Source organism: Cajanus cajan, chromosome 11 (assembly GCF_000230855.2).
Source record: "Cajanus cajan strain Asha chromosome 11, NIPB_CcT2T_4, whole genome shotgun sequence".
NCBI lineage: Eukaryota > Viridiplantae > Streptophyta > Magnoliopsida > Fabales > Fabaceae > Cajanus > Cajanus cajan.
Genome location: NC_138527.1, coordinates 31,465,417 through 31,483,735, shown reverse-complemented (window position 1 = coordinate 31,483,735; position 18,319 = coordinate 31,465,417). Strand labels below are relative to the sequence as shown.

Here is an 18,319-nt window from a genome sequence, read left to right as displayed (position 1 = left end):
AGACCCTTCGGGGAGAATAGGCAGGAGAGTTGTTCTTGATTACCGGTGACTTGGAAAAATTCAAGTCAAGGTGGAGAATTGTTGAAATGCCTTGAATTTATATCTTGTCCGTTACTATTTCTATCTTTATTTGGGTTGTAATGAAACTGTTATATTTTATCCTTGTTACAGGGCTAAAAGGCATCTGTATCATCATTTCTATTCATTCAGAAATAAGAAACTCTTAAACTGCTCTTGGACGTAAGTTACACTGACTAAACCACGTAATTTGTGTGTCGTCTTCCTTCTCTTGATCTCTTTCTTTTACATATTGTCATAACAAAAACATTAATGGCTAAAAGATTAAAAAGCTATTAAAATGATTGTATGAGTAATTAATTTTTAAAGATGCTAAAACCGTTACATTTTAATAATCTCTTAATTTTCAAGAATATTTAATAATAAAAAACATCACGTTAAATCTATACAATCATGTAGGAAGAACAAATCAGTTGATTTACACTAGAATTGATCTACTTGACACACATGTCTCACAACTATTGCTAAGTTTTTTATATACTTATATTACAAGTTGATATATAAATAATTCTCCAAAATAATCTTAACACCAAATATCAAACTTCTGTAATTTGTAATACTTATATACAACACAACCGATACTTGAGGATAAAAATGAATCAGTTTTGGTTTTATCATTTCTGCTTGAAAATATAAAATGAAAATGTTGTGTCCAGTTTGGGTTGGAATTAATTTGTTTTTGTTTTGAGAGACACGTCTGGTTCGTAACACGACTTGTGTTTCAAGAGAAGAGAACAAAACACGCATCCATAATAGTTTCTCTCGGCCCAAGTGATTCTCATGTGCTATCTATCATGATTCATATGCCGCTCATGGCACCACATGTCTGCTCAATGTTTTCTATTCTTTTCTCTCTCTTTTCTATCTTCTTCGGTATATAAACTAAAAGTCAATTTAAACATATTTATATTTTATTTATTTATAGAAATTAAACTCGATATAAAAATTTACAGAAATTCATACAATGTCCAATGTCCAACCGACTGATTTAAACTTCTTTTGGAACAATTTCATATAAATTAAATCATCTTTCTATTGCATTAGGCGCATATATTAAAGAAACAAAAAAAATGTTATTCATATAAAAAGTTATTTAATATTTACTTTTGAAGTTATATTACAAGTATTTAAGATGGTATATTTAATATCTCTTACTTTATGTGTTACTGCATATATACTATATACTTATATAAATTATTATTTTATATCCTATTTACTTGAGCATGATGCAAATAATTTCTGTCAACTAACTTATCTTAGAATAAGCATTATTTTGCACCGAAAAATGTTTATGAAAAGATTTTAAGGATTTATTCTCTTTTTAAATAAATTGTATGATATTTCTTGTGAGAAACATTTGGTTTTATTTTCATTTTATTCTTTCAAATACTATTAACTTGTTTTAATTTAAAATCTTAATATATGATAACAAACAGAGGATACACTTCGTTCTTGATAAATTCAATTTTAATCACTTTTGGGTTTTTTTTTAACGAGAGCATTTATAAGATATATATATATATATATATATATATATATATATATATATATATATATATATATAATATAAATTCAATTTCACCCCTATATATTAAATATAATTGAATATTTTCAAAAGCATTTTTGGAAAGTTTCTCTTTAACAAGAATGTTTCTAGACATTTTTCTTTGATGATGGAATTTTTAGGAATTTTTTAAATTATTTATAAATTTCAATTTTGATTTATCATACTTATTTATAAACTATATTTTAATGTTTTTAAAAGAAATTATCAATATCTAAAAATAATCTCGTATCACAATATAAACTATTTAGATTTAAATATATTTTTAGTCTCTATAAAATGAGTGAATTTTAATTTTTGGTTCTTAACAAAAATTCTTTATCTTTCATCTCTTAAAACATAAATATTATTTTTTGTTCTTGCAAAATGTTTTTGACCCCTTATAAAATGAGTAAATTTTGGTGGTTCCTATAAATTTTTATTTTGAATTTTTATCTCTCAAAAATAAAAAATTATTATTATTTAGTCGTTAAGAATGATTTTAAGCTATAAAATTATAAATAATATTTATTTTAATGACATAAATTTTTTTAAAAGATGTCACATACTAACATAATATTATTAACAATTGTGAATAACACATGAGATGATCATTTAACCTTTTGATAAACAAATAAGTAGTTAAAAATGGTTACACAATAATTAAAACTAAAAACAATGGTTTAAATTTTAGAGGGATGAAAATAAAATAAAAATATTTTATAGAGAACAAAATCAAAACTAACTCATTTTATAAGAGAAAAACATATTTAAGTCAATTATTTATCATAAATTTAAAAATATAATTAATATATTTAAAAATATTATTTATATATTTTTAAAAATAACTTATATATAATTTTTATTTGTATATATAATTTATTATAAATTTTAATTATATATATATTAAACATTTCGCATCTACATATGTTATATAAAATACTAGTTATTATAATATTAATCGATTTTAATCAAAATTTGAATTTTATTTAGTTGTTTGCTTTAAGTGGAATTCAATTTTTATATACTATTATTTAGCTATTCAATTTGCAACAATTCTATATGTATTACATCAATTTAGATTTGAATTTGGTTATTTTAAAATATCTATATTAACTATTTTACTAAATAATAATGTAAAATAAAAGCTTATTGTGAAAGATTTTTTTATTATTTTGTGAAATGAGAACATTTTTCACTAATTTGCATCTTATTACAGAGGGTCATTCTCATTCGCATATTCATTGACATGCTTCTCTTCTCAACATAATTCATGCTTTAAAGAATCAAGATTGAGAGGTTATTGGCTATCAAAACAAGCTTCATCCATCGACAGTCCTCTCTAGCTTTCTAGCTATCCTTGTCCTCATGGGAATATAACTAAATATTTTTAGGAAAATAAATTAATTTTAATAAAAATATTTATCTATATTTTAAATATTTAGATTTAATTTTTTTTTTATTTTAGAACTTATTTTTTATTTTTAAAATAAGATAATATTAATATTTAATTTTGTATCAATATTTTCTATATAAATAGAGATCTCATAAATAAAATTGAATTATGCTCTTCTGATATTATATATATATATATATATAATACAAATATAAAATAGTCCACCATTGGTATCTAGAGTTAAGTTTATAACCTATGAAGATGGAAATAGGAACAAACTTTTCATCACAAATTTTTTCATCTATCATTGATAAAGAAAGCTATGATTTTTTGGATGGTGAGAATGGAAGCATACTTATAGGCTTTAGATCTTTGGAAAGTTGTAAAAGAAGATTATGATATTTTTATGTTGTCAAACAATCCTACCGTAATCTAAATGAAAATTCACAAATTAAGAAAGAAAAATCAAGAAGTTTGTTTTACAAAATATTTTCACTAGAATTATGACTCTCAAATTGACAAAAGCAATTTGGGATTACCTAAAGGAAGAATATGTTGAAGATAAAATGATTCGAAGCATACAAGTATTGAATTTAATGAGAGAATTTGAGTTACAAAGAATGAAGGAGACTAAGACAATTAAACAATACTCAGACAAATTGTTTGGCATTACTAATAAGATAGGATTATTAGGAACACAATTTCTTGATTCTATAATTGTTGAAAAAATTCTAGTAACTATACTTGAAAGATATGAAGTTTCAATAGCGATCTTGGAGAACACAAAAGATTTGAGTAAGATCATTTTGATCAAGGTATTACATTTATTGCAAGCATTAGAACACAGAAGACTTATGAGACAAGAAAGAACTATGGAGGGTGTATATTTAGCCAAATGGAAGAACAACAATGGTGACAAAAACAAAAAGAAGAATTGTTCCAAGAGAACAATCAAAATAATAGCACTCAAAATTTTCCACCATGTCCTTATTGCAAAAAAAATATTCATCCACAATAGAGATGTTGGTGGAGACCTAACGTAAAATGTTACAAATGCGGACAATTAGGACACTTAAAATATGTATATGCAAATCTCACGAGCAACAAGAAGAAGTCAACATTGCTGAAAATCAACAAGAAGACGAAGAAGAACAACTACTCTCAATGTCATTTTTTGTGACAAAAAAACCTTCAAAAGCTTGGATTATTGGTAGTGGTTGTACAAACCATATGACTTATGAAAGAGAATTTGTCAAAGAACTCAACAAAATCCATATCTCTAAAGTTCAAATGGAGAATGAAGCATATCTTACAATAAAAGACAAAGGAACAATTATTATTTAAAGTCATTTAAGTTTGAAATTAATATATAATATTTTATATGTTCTTGATATTAATCAAAATTTGTTGAGTATTTCTTAAGTTCAAAATTTGTTAAGTGTTGCTCAGTTGTTAGAAAAAGGCTATAAAATATTATTTGAAGATAAAAATTGTGTGATTAATGATATAAACAACAAGGAAGTGTTCAATGTTTATATGAAAGACAAGAGTTTTGCTTAAATTTGGGGAAGGAAGAGTCAATTATAAATGAAGATACAAATGAAGAGTATAAAGATATGTCTTTAAAAAGAAGTTTGATGATGAAAAGGAGAATAAAAACGACGAAAAACCATCTTCAAAGGAGAAGTTCGAGACAAATGTTAAGGTGTTCCCACTCAAAAAAGATTACAACAAAAATAAAATAAAATAAAATAAAAAAATCAATCAAAAAGAGAAAATACAGATTTTAAAGTTTAAATTTAAATTAGGTGATAAAGATTTAGACTAGAAGGAGTGTTGGAAATAATATGCTTAAATATCTTTAAAAAAATAAATTAGTTTTGATAAGAATCTTTTATTTATGTTTCAAATTTTTAGATTTAATTTATTTTAATTATTTTAAAATTTATTTTCTTATTTTTAAAATAAATAATATAAATATTTAATTTTATATCAATATTTTTCTCCACAATAGAGACCTCATAAATAAAATTAGATTATACTTATTTAAAAAAAAATCTTTACAAAATAGAAATATAAAAATAATACATATGTCCAACATGCAACAGCTTAAGCTTTTGTTATTAGTTGACACAACGTTTGTGTCCTTTAGGCATGGCAACGGGGCGGGTTTTACGTTCCTCGCTCCCGCTCCCACAAATTTAAACTGCTCCCCCCGTTCTTGATACCTGCCAGGGATAAAATTTGGGTCCCTATCCTCGTCCCCGGCGGGGTTCGGGTTTCCCTGCCCCGCCCCCGTCCCCGCTCTTATTTTTTTTCTTCTTTTTTTTCTTTTAAATAAATATGAACAATTTAAAAAAAAATAAAAAAAAGTAAAATAATATAAATTTTTACATATAAATATTTATAATTTTGGTTTATATATGTAAATAAATAATTTTTTAATTATATTATTAAGTGAGACGGGGCGGGGGTGGGTATGGGGACGGGGGCGGGATAGGTATTAACATCTCTGCCCACGCCCCTGCCCCCGATTTTATCAATCGAGAAAAATTCGAACCCGATAAACACGAATTTTCCTCATCCAAATTGAGGCAGGTTCGGACAGGTACTTACGGAGACGGGTTAAATTGCCATGTGTAGTGTCCTTTGTTAGATTCCTCATGTTTTTTACTTTTCCGACTGGTAAAAAACTGAGAACATTAATTATAACTATGATATTAAAATTGAGAAGCCGAATAACCACTATCGATCTAGTAGTTGAAGATTTGTATAGGCGTAAGACAGAGTTCTTCTAGATTCGAATATTTACTATCATTGTAAAATATTGTTATGAATAAAAAAAATGACAACCCAAATTGTGTATTTAATAATAAATCCCACATTATATTTGAAAATTCTTATGTGATATTTAATTAAAAAAACTAGTAGAATTTATTATTAAATATACGATCTAAATAATCGATTTTAATTTAATGGTTACAATTATATATCATTCTCACAATAACTAAAGCACTCACCGCCAAATTCATCTCATGAAATGAAAACTAATAAAATGTTTAGAAATATTTTAATATTCATTTTACGTATTAAATTTTCCCTTCATTTTAATTAAAATTGTATTTTCAATGTTTCTTTTTATTCTTAATATAAAAAAAAAAACAATATTGTGCATTCAATTAATTTTACTTTTATATATATATATATATATATATATATATACATGAAGATGGGTCAATAGCAGATATGAAGAATGGCATTGTAAGAATGCAGTTTGGGCCATCAGAATAGCTGCTTCTCTCAGTAGTTAGGGCCGAATAATTGGTCCAAAAATTGTAAGCTGTTGATCAAAAAAATAAATTATTCTTCAGCTAACGCAGAAAAAGACAAAGACAGAGAAATGCTAAAATAAACAACAGATAGAGTTTATTGGTTCATATTTAATAATCTTAAAGTTTAAGAAACTTATATTATATGGTATTTCGTTCATTATTTAATAATACTGTAGTATACACATAGTGGTTGTAACTTGTGAGGACCGAGGTTTCTGCAAAATCAGTGTCTCTCATATATTAAATCAAAAGCCACTCCTGCTCTAGTCAATGCAATGTGATCACCCTCTATAAACTTGTAATACCTGTTCCATCAATACCATAATTTGGTCAGTGAGTAAATTATGTTAAACTCATAAGTTTCTTTTTGATATGTTAAGAGTAAGTGGCTAAAGTCAAGTTCTAAACCAAGATAGTAATATTGGTATCCAGTACCAGATGCCTGGTTGTAAGGGTTGGCATTCTGAATCCTTCTCAACCAAGCAGCTAGGGTGTTCAATTGGGAAGCGAGGATGAGTCATGGATATTGTGTTTAGTGTTCCATCATTTTCTTGCCAATCTTCATTCCTGCACACCCAATTATGTTCCTTTTAATAATTTTAAAAAAATCTATAAAAAGGGGAAAGTGGTCACTCAGCAAACTCAAGCAATTCTATCTAATAATGCTTCCTATTAAACTCAATCATATCACATCATCATTCATATATTACATTAATAATTCATGTCACAATTATGTGTCACATCAATAATCAACTAATAGAGACAAATAATCAAATAATAAGGTGATAAAATCTAAAAAAATTAAAAAAAATTAGTAACAAAATTCACAAATATGTAATGCATATGAAAACCTACCGGTAGGCTTTATAGGGGGGAGAAACATGTGGAGGATGGAGCCACCGGCCCATTTGCCAAACTCTGAAGAAAAGCAATGGGGGAATTCCAAGAATCCATGAATGAACTGTGACACCCATAAACTTCCAACTACGCTTGGTAGCATAGCTGAAGTAGTATGTGTTTGGAAATGTGTGTAGATGGTTGTTGAGTCTTATTGAACCTTGAATTGTAAGATCTGGGAGGATCCAATCCCCTGAAGCAAATGGGCCTGAATTGCCCAGGAGGCATTGGACAATACCCCATAAGCCCATCTTTTTCCATGACATGTTAAAGTGATCCAAACCAAAATTGTAGTACTTCTTCAGCCGGGAAATGTCAAACCAATAGTAAATTATCACGCCAATGCGGCAAAGTTGTAACAGGCAAAAAGGTTTCATTCTTCCCCCATCCTCTGGCCTGAAACAAGCTCAATTTCTAGTGTTGGTAACTAACAAAGTTTTGAAAAAAATAATCCATGATAAAGTATGGAAGAAAATTAAGATGAAATTATTTATGTTCTTTTACGGTTTTCTCAAATTGAAATTGGAGTCTCGTTATCTTTAATAGTGAGTATGTTTAAATAAACTTGTTAAAAATAAACAAATAAAATATAAATGAGTTTCTATGTAACTAAAAGTATATTATACATAAAGTTAAAAATGAGATTTTAGAAAAGTTAATAAGAGAGAGTTTATACAATTTAGCACATGCTTAAGTTAATTTTAACTTACGAAAAAAACTCGTTTCATTTTTTCTCATATTTTATTCTCTTTAAAATATTTTTGGAGAAATCTATCAAACAGACCCAATATTTTTTTAAAATGTTCCAAATAAATCATGTTTTCCTTTTAAAAGTAATTTTTTTCTAATTTTTTCATTCATAAATTATTCAACCGACACATTTAAAAGTAATGCATTTATTAAGAGAATAATATTATTTTAATAAGATTGTATCAAAAAGTAATATGTATTATTATTCTTAATATGTGTATAAAAACCTTAAACTTACTCATTATGTAACAAAAAGAGTATTAAATTAGTACTTGAGATTTGGAATTGTAAAATCATTGGGATCAACCTAAAATGAGAGTAAAATAAATATATAAAGATTTAAGTTTAATTTTTAGTGCAATTGTAATAAGATTTTCCATTGATAAAAAATGTAAAATTTAGAATAAATTACACTCCATGAGATTGTAGACAATCATTTATTTTCTAAATATTTCCATCATATAATGTATTTTAAATAATTAAAAAAATATATTAATATGATATTTAAAGTATAAGGATAAAGAAAACTATGTAGAATCTGATTAGTCAAAGTAATTTAGTATAAAGTTAAAGCATAAAAAGAAAAAAAGAAAAAGAAGTGACCGCATGCCATCTATGTAGGCTCTTGTAGTCCCATTGAGTGCTCCTGATACAGAAGTTAAGCATAAAACCCAGTTCTCTGAAGTGTTTTCATACCCTTTGAATGCCTGGGGCAGTAATATTAATGTCAAATTAATCATCTTACATTTACTTAAAAGGGTAAAAATATGATCACTTTATTACCTTATCAGCAAGCATTTGTTGCAAGACACGAACAACCTGTGCTCCAACTAAGTGTCCAACAAAGTGAACTGGGTGATCCTCGTCCCACTCAGGGTAGTATCCTGCATCCCAATTTTAAGTTTTAAACAAAACAATACGAAAATAATAATATTAATGATTGAACCTAGCTAGCTAGTTTTTGTAATACGAAAATCTTTTCAAATATTTTAAGAAAAATGGATATGAAATATTTATGGGTGAAAGATGAGAGGCGATGGAACCTCGTTCATAGATTCTTCCAAACTGAATGTGTCCACAAGCCTTGCTGTGCTCTTCACCGTAATCCACTTGACCACCTTTTAAATAATAGAACAGTTCGCGAGCTCTGTCACAAAATTCTTTTTCAGAATATTCGCAAAACATGCATGCATGGGACATGCACACAACCAATTAACAGGGTAAATGAAGATAAATATATATATATATATATATATATATATATATATATATATATATATATATATATATATAAAGCCAAACCATTGGCAAAATTTGAACAATAAATTTGACTGATCAACACACAATTTCTGCTAAACAAAGTGAATATAGCATAATTATATAAAACAATTATAACACTGCACAATGATGGCATATTTTAGGTTAAATCAATTTGTTGGTCTATATTTTTTAAAAAGATATTTCTAAAATGATTATATAGTTTAAAAATTTTGCAATTAAATTCTTCACCTGTTAACGGTGTTAAAATTCTGTTGATTTATATTGGTAAGATATTGTGTCATGGAAATTACCTTTTGATAAGCTAATTAATTAATTTTTATTTGTAATTATTTTAAATGCTTCTAATTAAATATATAATTTTAATATAATTATACCAAAATTTAAGATTTATTTTACGTTTAGATTTAAATTATATTTTAGTTTTTAAGCTCGTTGATATATTTTTATTTTACATTTATTCATAAAAATTAAGAAATAATGAAAAATAATAATATTTTATCAGTATTCAAAATTTTAATTTAATATTTTAGTTTGTACAATACATAAAATAAGTGTCTATTTCATACAATTAAGATTATATTGTAATAAATAAATTTTTTAAAATATATTGAGTATATGTAAATAGTTATTCAAAATTAATCTTATTAATTAAGATAATTATTCTAATTTATATATAAAGAAAATATAATATTAAAATATAACAAATATTTAACCTATGCAAAACACAAAATAAACGTTTATTTTATATAGCTATGATTTGCTTTGGAATGATACATATATAATAGTTTTTCTCTCTCTTTGTTGTACAATCTATTATATATGTATCATTTCTCTTTGTTAAAGGTGTATTTGGTAAAACTAGCCAATAAGCTTGCTGAAAACTTATAAATTACTATAAAATAGGAGTTGAAAAGTTGAAAATTTATAAGTTAATTAAGGAATTAAATTGAAAGTATTTGGTAAAATTATGTAACTAATATAAAATAATATATTTATTTATTTGATAATATAAATAAGATAATAGCATGAATAAAAAATGATTTTTAAATTTAAAAAAAGACTTCAAACAAATTAATAAAAAAAATTGATAGTGTATAAATTATAAATTACTTCAATTAACTTGTAAAAATATAGCATAAATTCTTAAAATAAAATTCTCATGTTAAACAAATTTATTTTTATCAAATTAACTTATAAATTGATAATAAAAAAAGTTATAATTTCTTTAAATATCTCGCAAAATATACTCTAAATAAATATATTATGACAGAACGTGCATTTGCTAGTTATTTGTTTATTTATTTATTAGAAGTTGTATAGTGGTATTAAAATAAGAGTGCCCTAAACAATTAGGATTAGCCTAATGATTAAGAGGGAGGAGTTAGGGTAGTTAGAAGCATGAAGACCTAGGTTCAATCTTCATTGTGACTATCTTTATAATGCTTCCTATCTTTACCCAAAAAAAAAAAAAAATAAGAGTGCCTTAGTGTCTAGATGAAAGAACTCACCTATCATAGATACTGGTTAAAGAGCCCAAATCAGGAGCCAGAACCCTTTTTCCTTTGTTCACTGCCTCAGCAATGTCACACAAAGCACCCAATCTCTAAGACAATGAATATGTCAAACAAAGACATCAAAATTAAATAAGATATAGAGAAATGGAAATATTAAAAATAAAAAAGTTGGGGGGATTGAAATTTAAGGCATAAATAAAGAAGGGTAAGGAATAGACTACACTAGACTCACCCCTTTGGCAAAGGAGCCAAATCCAAAGTAGCCATGAACCAACACAATAGGAGGAGAGAGTTCATGGTGGCTTTGGGTTTCTCTTTCTCCTTTTGGCATTTCCTCTTTCACCTTAACATTTTCAGCAATAGCCCCTGAGAGATCTTCACCAACATCTGAACTTAAAATGTCAAACCCATATAGCACAAGAACCAAGCAGCTCACTAATACCTCCACCAACTGCTCATAACATGCACTCCAGAGTCTCATTATTTTTTGCAACCCCAACATGAAAAACAACTAACTACTTCCAAAACCAAAGCACCACCCTTCTTTTATTGCCCTACAAACCCCAAAACAAGCCTGTTTGTAGCAGTTTAAGGGGTTCAATGCAAAAACTGTGTAACACTAGAACCTCACACCAAAGTTTCCTCTATCCTAAAATCATTTTTTTTTTTAATAAAATTTTACTAATACCAAAGAAGTGCGTTTTGAATAGTGTGACAAACAAAGAATATGTCATTGGTATTTCCTTAAACTTATATCAGTAGAGAAAAATTAGTAACACTCTTTTAATGTACTCCTTTTAAAACATTATTTTACTGGTTCAAATTTATTAAAAAATTATAAAATTATGAAAGAAGTTATATAAAATTTTATATATTTTTAAATATCAACCTATAAAAAGTTTTTAAATAGAAAAATGTGTTGAAGTGTTCATAGTATTTCACAATAAACTATGGTATGGTTATGATGAACCTTCAAGAAAACCTGATACGCCTCTTACACGCTTTTCGTTTGTAAATGGTCTGTTTTCACATTTTCTTCGTTTCCTTCCGAATGACCAATCACATAGCATACCTTTCGTATAGTATTTTTTTGTCCATAGAGCTGAGAAAATCACAACAGTAATTTCAAATTAAAAATATATATATATATGAAAGGAGTTCATTCTGGCTTGCTTTTGTTGTGAGTCTTCTTACACCTGTCATTGAACTAGTGGAATGACTTTCAGTATAATCTGGACCAGTGGACCCCTAAAATAAGGACAACTACTAATTAACAACTACAAATTTTTCTTATAATAATTGCGTGGCTAAGTATCAACCGCATAAAACTATGGAAATTATAGATTCCAAGCTGTACACAAAAGCCTTTTCTTTTGTTGCCTATTTGAAAAACGGTGGTAAAGAAAGAGAGTGGAAAGTAAATTTTGTTATTTGAATTGGAAAACAGAAAGTAAAAAAGGAATAAAATTTTGAGAAAAAAAATTAATGTTAAAATATTTTTTTAGTCTATATAATTTTACTTATTTTACCTTTTAATTTTTGTAATTTAAAATAAATTTTTAGTTTTTATATTTATTTTTCAATTCTTTTAGTTTCCATAGTCTTATATAAATTTTTTTAGTCTTATATTTACAAATTTTTAATTTTTATAATTTTTATTGTTGATTTTTTTTTTGTAACATTATATATTTTGTATTAATATAGTAAAAATATTTAACTTTGCAAGATAAAAAAAAAAAAAAAATATCTCTCAACAATGAGTATCACATAATGAGGATATAAAAGAATTATAAAACATCAAAAAATTTAATTTAAAGTAATTAATAAAATAAATTTGACGTAAGATACAAAATTAAATTAATATTTGTCATACTAACATAAAAGATGCAAGATTAAAAAAAATTAACAATAAAGACTAAAAGAATTAAAAAATTATAAGTATTGGTACGTAAAAATCTATCTTAAATTATAAAAATTTTAAAAAAAAATTATAGACTAAAAATATTTATTTTAAATTAAAAACTTAAAAATAAAGTGAAACTATAAAAAATATTATAACTTATTTTTTAAAAATCATACTTTTACTTTCTCTTAAGTCAAACAAAAAAATATATTTTGTTATCTGTATTTGTTTCCTCTCTTATTTCCACCTAACACATGCCATTAAAGAAATACTACTATTATGATTGTATGAGTCTGTAAAGTGTGAATATATCAGCTTAGAAATACTCGTGTTTGAAAAAACAAATGGTTAGATTATTATACTTATGACATCTAAGAGGTTCCATGTTGGGCAGAGGGAATTTCTGATCAATTATCGTCTCCTTTTCTTTCACAACACAGTTGTAAAGTCCAAAATTAAAAAATGTATGGAGCAGACATGGATAGAGAACTCAACAATTCATGATATTTAATATTGAGATAATAATTGTGTACACTATAGTGATTGTGGAAACTATTGACTATAGCCTCTGATATCTCTCACAATCCTACAAATTACAGAAAATGGTAGTATAAAAATGGGAAACGTTGGCTTAATATTTACATTTACAAAGATGAAAGGACATTATAGGAAATGAATAGCCTGTTTCTTTTCATATATCTCTTTGAATTGAATGGGAATAAAGAATTGTGAGCTAGTGATGGATTTCATTAGGCATTGTTGGAGGCTTCTTCCTAAAAGCATGTTTCCTACAGCGTTGGAAAATACTGTCATAGATCAAGTCAAACTGCACTCCGGCTCTCTCCCGATTTATAATGAATAGTATATGATCACCCTCCACAAATTTGTAGTACCTGTTTCATCAAAATATCATAAATTGATCAGTACAGAATAATTTCTCAAAACAAATGATACACAGACAAATCTTTTAAAACAAAAAATTGTGTTAATTGCAAAACCAGTAAACACACTTGACTTTACACCAGATTAAATGGCATTACTTAACAGTTAAATTGCAAACAGAATACCCATGTCTGGTATCCTTAATTAGTATTTTAGGCACATTCAGTTCAGAAAATAAACTGCAAAGAATGGTCCACTAGTTCTCTGACTTTATTAATGGAAGGGAGTCATCCATCCATGCAAATAAATAAAAACAAAAATTTCAAAATCAATGGATAATGCGTATAGCAATTAAGAATTTCCAAATATTAGATTGTCTAACCAAGTATCTATATTTTTAGGGTTACATAATATACATCTATATTAATTAAAATTTGATGCAACTTATAAAATGAGGGCACTGCACTATAATGATCTCCTGTTAACCAATTCAATCATGTCCAACCTTGTTGTATAATCAAAGCTAGACTAAATGGCAGTTATAGAATCTAATCAACTTAAACAGTTTGTGGACTAAAAAATTTTAGATACAAGGAAATAATACACAGCTAGATTTTACTATGTTATGGATTTACTATTGAGCAAAAGAATGCGGTAGTAGTTTTACAAACCAGATGCCAGGTTGTAAGGGTTGGCAATCTGATTCCTTTTCAACCAAACAGTTGGGGTGCTCAATTGGGAGGAGAGGATAAGTCATGGATATTGTGTTTAGGGCTCCATCATTATCTAGCCAGTCCTCATCCCTGCACAAGCAAAATTTACATTATTGATCAAGCTTGAGATAAGTTACAATTGAGTACTGAAAAAGAAGGAGAAGAAATAGTATCAATTGCATCTAAAAACCTACTTGTATCCCTTATAAGGGGGAGAAACATCTGGAGGAAAACGCCACTGGCTCATCTGCAAAACTCTTATGAAAAGCAGCGGGTGAATTCCAAGTATGCTTGAAGGAACTGTAACACCCATGATCTTTGTTGTGCGCTTGGTGGCATAGCTGAAGTAGTATGTGTTTGGAAAGGTGTGTAGATTGTAATTGAGTTTTATAGACCCTTGAATTGTAAGATCAGGGAGGATCCAATCTCCTGAAGCAAATGGACCTGCATTCCCCAATAGACAGTCAACAAGACCCCATATGCCCATCTTTTTCCATGACATGTTAAAGTGATCAAACCCAAAATTGTAGTAATTCTTCAGCCAGGGAATGTCGAACCAATCATATATTATAACTCCAATGCGGCAAAGTTGTAACAGGCAAATAGGTTTCAATGTTCTCCCATCTTCTGGCCTGAAATAAACTCAAATTACAGACTAGCTTAGCATTCAGTTTGCTCAATGTAACCAATGCTGGTAATTAGCAAGATATTGATCAATATGAATGATGGGGGATATAGGCCTTACTTATCATGCAGTTTTGTTGAAAAGCTCAAAAAAATTAGTTGAGGAATGTATATAATATGCTGAAACTAATAGCATAACCGGATAGTCTTTCAAATACATCATCCCGGCTATTTGTCTTTTTTGCAATTGGAACTATTACATGCTCTCTCAATCTCAAACCACCCCATTTCAAGCTAACAACTATAAAATAATAGTTGAAAGTTTCAACATAACCAAAAGTTGATAAAAACTCACTGCATGCCATCTGTGTAGGTTCTTGTAGTCCCATTAAATGCTCCAGATAAGGATGTGATGCTTAATACCCAGTTCTCTGAAGTGTCATGCCCCTTGAATGACTGAAGACAATAAGAACATCAAATTATCAGAAATACGAAAATCACAACAAATAAATAAATAAACAAAACACTTTACAATTAGAAGGAAAAAAAAAAAAAAGGTGAAAGCACATGAAACAATTAAGACCGACCAACCTTATCAGCAAGCATTTGTTGCAAGACACGAACAACTTGTGCCCCTGCTGAGTGCCCAACAAAATGAATAGGGTGATCCTCGTCCCACTCAGGGTAATGTCCTGTATCCCAATAACAACAACAAAAGACATTTTCATAGAACATTAGCAAATTACAAAGAGAAAGTGTGAGAATTAAAAAACTAAAAACAACAACAACAACAAAAAACAGAACATTAAGATCACCGAACCTCGTTCGTACATTCGTCCAAACTGCGAGTGTCCGCAAGCCGTGCTGTGCTCTTCACCGTAATCAACTTGCCCACCTTTTAAATAATAGAACAATTCTCGAGCCCTGAGACCCAAAAAAGAAAATATGAACCCTTTTCAATTCTGTTGCATAAACAAAACAATACACACACCCATTTAGTAGAAAAACCCCAAAACCCAGATTTTACGCCTCAATAACCTACCTATCATAGATACTGGTTAGAGACCCCAAATCAGGAACAAGAACCCTTTCATCCATCTTCTCTGCCCCACCAAAGTACGACAAAGCCCCTAATCTCTGCGAAAAACAACCATGGCACAGACAACTCAACACCCCAGAATGATATTCATCAAAAGGACGAAACTGGAAAGAAAAACAAGGGAAAAAATACAAAAATAAATAAAAACAATGAGCCTCACCCCTTGGCCAAATCCAAATATCCCATGAACCAACACAATAGGAGGAAGATCATCATCATTTGCTCCTCTCTCTGATACTCCCTCTTTCACCTCAACATTCACGTTGGACTTGTGAAAATATTCACTGACAGCCTGCGACAGATCCCCCGCCACAGCAGAGCTAAATATGTAAAACCCATAAAGCAAATGAACCAACGAACTCACAAACAGCTCCACCAATTGCAGATAAGAAATCCATAACCGCATCATTTTCCTCCTCCTTGCAAATCCAACAATAAAAACAACCCCTTTTTTTCTCAATAAAACCCGCAAGAGCCTTCTCAAAAGGAGAAACCGCAAAGGAAGGCTCTTTGCAGGGTTAAAATCAAAAACCGTTCCAACCCTTGATGCTGACACAGACCCCCCTAATTACATTAAAAAAAACATTAAATTTCTCCTACGCTGAAACAACATACAAGGTGTTATGGTAATTGGAAAGTTCACAAAGGGCGAGAGGTCTCTCCTTTATATATATATATATTTCACAAACACGCGCTCTTCGTTTGCTTCAGACTTTGAACGTGGTCTCTTCCCACATTTTCTTCGTTTTCTACCTCACAATTCACGATCGTCTTTTACCTTTTGCCTATTTTTTATTAGTCCATGTGGCTGAGAAAACCAGGGCGATAATAATAAACCTTTTATTAAAATTTAGTTGTAGTTTATCAAAATCCAAAAGAACTAAAGGTGGAATTGGAATGTGACACTTGTGTGAATTTGGTGAATGTGGGCACCACTAAATTTGACAAAATCTATACACAAAATAAAACTAAATTTTCGGCCATAAAATAGTGGCCAAAATGTATAAAAATAACATTGGATAAAATATAGTAAATTGTATGATCTAAGGTTCTAGGGGTTTCTTTAACAGTTTGGAAGTGTGGTGTAACAAGCTGGAAGGTTCCCTGGTTTCAAACCAAACTCAGTTGAATTCACCTTATCCATTGGAATTCGAGATTCCACGCCAACAACAACGACAACAAAATCAAATACATTTATTCATCATATAATAAACTCTTGTTGGTTGTTCGTTGGGTGATCCACCCCCAACGCGCTTTTCTGGGGATTGTGGATTGACGCACATTATTAGACTACAACAGAACGTGGAGTTTTTCACTAGGCATAGGAATTGGATTTCGTGCTCGTGGACCTCGTGATGGACAGTGGATTTTATTTTACTCAATTTCTTTTCGTTAGGAATCATGTAAATGTTTAGTGGTCGTGACTAATTTGATGTGATTTGTGTTTCGTTATTAGGCGTCACTTGCTATAAATAAAAGGTTTCGTTAAGAAACATGTTTGGTTCCTACATCTTTCAAACACTTTAGAATAACTGGTTTGTTTAGGTGGTATGCATTTAATTATATTATTTTTAAAATATCTTTAATTTAATTAATATGTTATTTACAATGACTTTTTATAATATAAAAGGCAGTTTAGAAAATTATTTTTTTAATATAATTAAATAGTGTTAACTAATTTTTGTAATGAATATGAACTATTATTTTTTAATTTGTTGTCTATATTTTAGTTCTTTAGAAGTAATGACTAATTAATAATTTGTTCACTAAACTTTAACAAAAGTTAATATAGATGTAACATATCTATCGTTAAGTCTTTATATATCATTAAGACCTAATTTATTACAATTTTTTTATTTAATTTGGGATCTCTTTCTGGGCTTGATTATAAACAAAATTAATTAACTTATATGTTAATTAAAAAGTTAGTTAACATTATTTAATTTCATTATTTTCAAATAAAATACACATTTATTTTGTGTCTTAATCTCATAAGTAATTCATTGTCATTATTGTACTCTTTGGTACAAACCTTGATCAAGGTTTCACCTCTCTACCTTCATTCACACCATCTCTCTGCTATTGTCCTTTGTTATGGTTATCCTCACTTATTTCCTTTGCACTCACGTCATCCTCCTTGTTAATTTGAGGGTCTATCAAGCAACAAGTTAAGATCCCAAGGATCATTATCATAACCTCAAATTAATGGTTTTCAAACATTTCTTCTTATAGTCCTTTAATATAGATTCCCAAAATCATCATATATATTATAAAGTTTGAAAGTATGTGTTTTTTTTCCCTAGAATA

At 28.3% G+C, this 18,319-nt stretch overlaps 2 protein-coding genes across 2 annotated transcripts; both read right to left on the bottom strand.

The window, feature by feature from the left end:
• Positions 1 to 6,418: 6,418 nt before the first annotated feature.
• On the bottom strand, positions 6,419 to 12,069 carry LOC109800385 (uncharacterized). Its single transcript, XM_020361171.3, has 8 exons — positions 11,024 to 12,069; positions 10,786 to 10,880; positions 9,040 to 9,143; positions 8,780 to 8,880; positions 8,600 to 8,703; positions 7,205 to 7,642; positions 6,785 to 6,916; positions 6,419 to 6,654 (listed from the first exon to the last, which is right to left on the bottom strand). The coding sequence occupies exons 1-8, from the start codon at positions 11,291 to 11,293 to the stop codon at positions 6,573 to 6,575; spliced, it is 1,326 nt and encodes a 441-aa protein (XP_020216760.2). The 5' UTR covers positions 11,294 to 12,069; the 3' UTR covers positions 6,419 to 6,572.
• A 1,107-nt stretch (positions 12,070 to 13,176) lies between these two features.
• On the bottom strand, positions 13,177 to 16,776 carry LOC109800724 (uncharacterized). The gene is made up of 8 exons (XM_020361577.3): positions 16,173 to 16,776; positions 15,956 to 16,050; positions 15,734 to 15,837; positions 15,505 to 15,605; positions 15,269 to 15,369; positions 14,484 to 14,921; positions 14,248 to 14,379; positions 13,177 to 13,587 (listed from the first exon to the last, which is right to left on the bottom strand). The coding sequence occupies exons 1-8, from the start codon at positions 16,419 to 16,421 to the stop codon at positions 13,428 to 13,430; spliced, it is 1,380 nt and encodes a 459-aa protein (XP_020217166.1). The 5' UTR covers positions 16,422 to 16,776; the 3' UTR covers positions 13,177 to 13,427.
• Between the last annotated feature and the right edge of the window lie 1,543 nt (positions 16,777 to 18,319).

Excerpts from the sequence above, each read along its gene's own strand:
- LOC109800724 (XM_020361577.3), bottom strand. The coding sequence starts at position 16,421 with ATGATGCGGTTATGGATTTCTTATCTGCAATTGGTGGAGCTGTTTGTG. Across the intron at positions 15,838-15,955 it reads CTAACCAGTATCTATGATAG|GGCTCGAGAATTGTTCTATT; the intron begins GTAGGTTATTGA and ends TTTGGGTCTCAG. Across the intron at positions 15,370-15,504 it reads AACAAATGCTTGCTGATAAG|TCATTCAAGGGGCATGACAC; the intron begins GTTGGTCGGTCT and ends TATTGTCTTCAG.
- LOC109800385 (XM_020361171.3), bottom strand. The coding sequence starts at position 11,293 with ATGTTGGGGTTGCAAAAAATAATGAGACTCTGGAGTGCATGTTATGAG. Across the intron at positions 10,881-11,023 it reads TTGGCTCCTTTGCCAAAGGG|AGATTGGGTGCTTTGTGTGA; the intron begins GTGAGTCTAGTG and ends TCATTGTCTTAG. Across the intron at positions 9,144-10,785 it reads TTAACCAGTATCTATGATAG|AGCTCGCGAACTGTTCTATT; the intron begins GTGAGTTCTTTC and ends ATTTTGTGACAG.